The 4,627-nt window shown below is 35.4% G+C and overlaps 1 protein-coding gene across 1 annotated transcript in view; it reads left to right on the top strand.

The window, feature by feature from the left end:
* The window catches only part of LOC107697952 (testis development-related protein-like), an 18,365-nt gene that overhangs the window by 7,550 nt on the left and 6,188 nt on the right, over nucleotides 1–4,627 (top strand). Inside the window, exon 3 of the mRNA XM_016498842.1 lies at nucleotides 2,729–2,844. Coding sequence (XP_016354328.1) covers nucleotides 2,729–2,844 — 116 coding nt within the window. The remainder of the gene's footprint in view (nucleotides 1–2,728; nucleotides 2,845–4,627) is intronic.

Genomic DNA, 4,627 nt, shown 5'->3' with positions numbered 1-4,627 from the left:
TGATCGGAGAAACGACAAACAACAAGCGCTACTCTACACTGCTCAAAACTCGCGTTTGAATCATCAGTGGCAAATTCTTTAAATATGAAAACATACTTACAGTCTGTAAGTCAGAATCGCCAGACTGTCCTTGCAAAGTTGGAATTGCCCCACTATATAGAAACAGCCTTTGCGCCACAAACGCATTGTAGGCTACTCTCCCAGGAAACAGTCCTCCGTAAAATGCGTTGCACACACTCGAGTATTTGGGTTGAACTGTTCTGGAACAGTGTTGTAAATACAACTTGACCGCTGATTTGTAGTTGTGTCCTCTTTTGAAAGGCCAAACAAAGTAGTTTCGCTTTCAAAATGAAACACACAGCGACTCCACAACATGGCGGCGGCGGCGGCGGCAACAATACTACAGCGAGAATAAAAGTTACGCCTTCTTTCTTTGCGTGAACATTTGGGCGGTGTTATGCAAATCGTCCCACACAGTGACGTAGACATGTGGGGGCATGTTTGAACGAGGCGTTTTAGGAGGGCGTGGACGACTCTTTAACTTTTTTTAAAGAATATCTCTTTGGGTTTGAGACTTTAGTCTTTGCAACTTTAGGGATCTTATCTATTCACGAACAGCTTGTAACACTCCAAAAAGAAAGGAAAACTTGAAATCGCATCATATGACCCCTTTAATGAGTTCAACGACATGGTGGTGTTTTGCCAGTGAAGGTTTTTACTTCATACATTTTTTCTTTTGTTGCCATTTGTGAATAGAGGAGGAATTGCTTCCAGAACTGAGTGCCCAGGAGCAAAAATGGCAGCAGTTAGTGTGTGCTTTTTGGACTTGGATGTTTTGTGTTCTGAAAGTTACAGTACATTTTCACAGCACAATGAACTCTTTTAATCTCAAAGGATCATGAGAAATCAGTTTGCCTTGATATGACTCCTTTATAGAGGCTAACAGAAAGAGAATTTCACAGTTAGACTTCCAGAGAGTTCTGCTGTTTCCTCCAGCGATGGCAGGAGCTCAGTCTCAAGTGAAATCGACAGTTGTTTATTTCCACAGAGTGCTATACCTAACCAAGTGGAGAGAGAGGGAGGACAAGACAGATGGAGCGATAGACGACAGCCAAACGAGTGTTGTGCTTTATTTGAGGTCAAAGACGAGTCCAATAGTAAGGTCTGTTTATCTGATGGAATGAGTAATGTTTCCCAAGACTCCTAATGCTCATAAATGCTAAATAAATGTGCTGGAACTCATAATAACAGCTGGTCCCAACATAACAAGTGTTTATGTGTTTGTGCATAATCAGATGGCATGTTTTAGCACAGCGGAGTGACAGAACACAAAGGTCTTTGGTATGAAACAAGACCGGGAGTGGCGAATAAAATTAACCTCGTGCTGCTACCTTTTTTAGTGTACATTTTAATTCCTCCAGACATGCAGCAACAGCTACTGAATATCTGGAGGATACAGAAATGAATGTGATGTAACTTGTAGATGTTTACATATTTAGAAAAGATGCATTTGGGTGAATCTCACAGAGAAATGTCCGGGTTATGTTTCACCCTAAAATCAAAAAAATAAAACAAATTTAAAAAAAAATTATATATTACATTAGGAAGCCGATTTTGGAACCGATTAAGAGTATTTGCATATAAAGTAATTCTCATTGATAATGTAATGAAAATCATGCTATCTGGACTTTTTTTTAGCAACTTTTACTTTTTTGTTAAATTAGCATAAACAACAAAAAATACAAAACATTTACTGAATGCCATTCTGAAATCTGACAGGGAATGTGGAAACATTTAAGGAAGTTATAATTTTATGATTTACAATGTAAACATATTTGACTTGTTTTTTAGGTGCTTAACAGATAATCCCCAGAAATTCTCATTACCATAATGCAGATTTTTTTTCTCATTACTGTAATTCAAATCATCCAGTGCAACAATACTACCATGATGTGCTTACAAATAAAAAAAAATTATATATATATTCAGTTATTTATTCATTCATTCATTACAGTAATGAGAATGTGTTTTGGTCCATCACATTAAGTTTGTGAGAACTGAGGAAGTGAAATGTGCTTTATTGTCATTAAAAATATTTTTTTGTCTTATCCAGTATATATTCTCTTATATTTTGATTTTGATTTATTTTTTTGATTTTGGAGTGAAATATGACCCTTTTTTCAGTCGAGGGAAGAACATTCTGTACAAGGCAAGTCAGAAAAAAACAAACAACTTGTGAAAGTGAGCGAGAAATTGTGTCAAAGGTTCTTTCCTATATAATAAGCTGCAAAGCCGGGTCAGTATTTCAAATCCTGAGGGTCATAATGGACGCAGGCAGGAGGGAGTCTGAAGGAATGTGTCAAATTGCCAAATGACCCAAAACACACACACACACACTTCTGCTCAGATGTCCGTCCCTGCAACCCGTTGTAATCAACATAGGCCTTTCCTGTTTTTACTGTGCGATGTCCTCTGTCTGTCAGATACAGCTTTCTGCTCCTGGATTCAAGATGAAGTGTGTCTTTGTGATTAGTTGTCTTTGTGCCAGGCTTAAACCTGCAATCATCTCTTACCATCTCTGTTTCCGTCTCACTGAGAAACCAAAGCCTTTCTGAGTCTTTCTGACACATAACACACAAACAGTCGTTTAACTGTGCGCAGAGCCCTGTTGTATGAATAAACAAGCGATGTCTGTATGGTTTGTGACTCTGTTTTTGACCTTTTGTAGGATTCAAAGTTAAAGAAGGTAAAATCAAAGCGAGAAAAAGGAGACAAGAAGTTGTTTCCGTCTCAGGACGATGAACACATCTTGCTGACAGGAGTCACTGTCTCTCACAGAAGAGGGTAAGCTAAAGCTAAATGAAGTATGTTTCGCAAGCCTCAAAATTCCAATATGTATTTTTTAGATGATTACAATAATTTTAGATGATTATACCTAGTAAATAGGGATGGGTGGGACAACCAAAATTGTGTAATTTAAATGTATGAATAATTTTATATTACAATAGCGGTATGTGTCATGCCATAGTTATCTTTGCTGAAAGTTTAACATAAAAAATGTTTTTATATATATATTTTTTTTCATTACACCTTCCAAATGAAAATATAGACATTAATTTTTTTTAGTATTTTTATTACTTCTAGTCATTTTTAGTAGCTTAAACATTCCCTGTAGATGTTTTTATGATGTTTAAGAGAGAGAATGTACGTCAATCCAATGTTTTTGAGATGATTATCGGATGTTTGTTCACACACACACACACACACACACACAAAAGATGTTTAAAATAGAACACAATGGTTTCTAGCTTATGTGCTTCTTCACAGACGTCTCTGCATTGGATGAGCTTGATGGGAACATTTTTGACTACCAAATCTTTTGGTCTGCCTCAAACTCACACCATTAGTTGAGCCAGAAATTGACATGTTGGGCTTCTGAAACCAACAAAGCCATGTTGTAAAAGCAGCACAGAGCCGCAGTGTTTATAGTCAGTCTGTGGGGGAAAGGAACTAGTGGCTTGCTTATAGTTGTCTCTGCATATTTAAATTGGATTAGGAAAAAGTATTTTAACACCAGAGATGTACAAACGGCACCTTTGAGTGCCTAGAAATGAAGATATCGATACTGTATGCAATAAAAATAGAGATAAATATATCATTACATAGCAATGAAAAATCTCACATATATGTTTTTGGACATAAATATAGTATAACGTTAAACTCAACCATCAAGTAAGTGTCTGAAATGGAAACCGCACCCTGTGGCCCGGCCTCTGTCCTTCCTTCTGAAGCATATGTAGCTGCCTTGTGCCATTATGACACATAACCAAACATCATACTGTGCATACAGCATAATAAATTCACTGTTGATCCTTGTACCCTTTCATATAAGTAAATATTAAGGTTGTGTGTGTGTGTGTGTGTGTGTGTGTGTGTGTGTGTGATTATTTATCTAATTTATTTTTAACGTTTGAAGTCACTAAGTTTATGAAAGAAATTAATGCTTTCATTCAGCAAGGTTGCAAAAAATTTATCAAAAGTGACAGTTCAATTATAATTGTTCCAAAAAATTTAAATTTCAAATAAATGCTGCTTTTGAACTTTCTATTCATCAAAGAATCCTGAAAAAAAGTTTCCACAAAATTGTGAAGCAGCACAACTGTTTTCAACATTGATAATAATAAGAAATGTTTCTTGAGCAGCAAATCAGCACATTAGAATGATTTCTAAAGGATCGTGTGACACTGAAGACTGGAGAAATGATGCTGAAAATTCAGCTTTGCATCACAGGAATAAATTACATTTAAAAAATATATTAAAAGTTATTTTAAATTAAAATAATATTTCACAATATTACTGTTTTTACTATATTTTTAACCAAATAAATGCAGCCTTGGTGAGCTTAAGAGACTTACAAAATCTCACCAACCCTTTTGAACTTTTGAACAGTTGTGTGTATATTAGTTATTATTATTATTATAATTATCATCAACAACGATAATAGTGATTTGTTATTTATTGTTGTTTTTTTATGTTACATTTGCTGAAATTTCTTGTAATTCACTTAATTTGTTTAATTTGTGAATTTTTTTTTTCAGTTATGCGAGCAGTACCAGTGGTGTTAATT

Source organism: Sinocyclocheilus anshuiensis, unplaced genomic scaffold (genome assembly GCF_001515605.1).
Source record: "Sinocyclocheilus anshuiensis isolate Anshui unplaced genomic scaffold, SAMN03320099.WGS_v1.1 scaffold78, whole genome shotgun sequence".
Lineage (NCBI taxonomy): Eukaryota > Metazoa > Chordata > Actinopteri > Cypriniformes > Cyprinidae > Sinocyclocheilus > Sinocyclocheilus anshuiensis.
The sequence above is the reverse complement of the archived record's forward strand: the minus strand, read 5'-3'. Positions and strand labels throughout refer to the sequence as shown.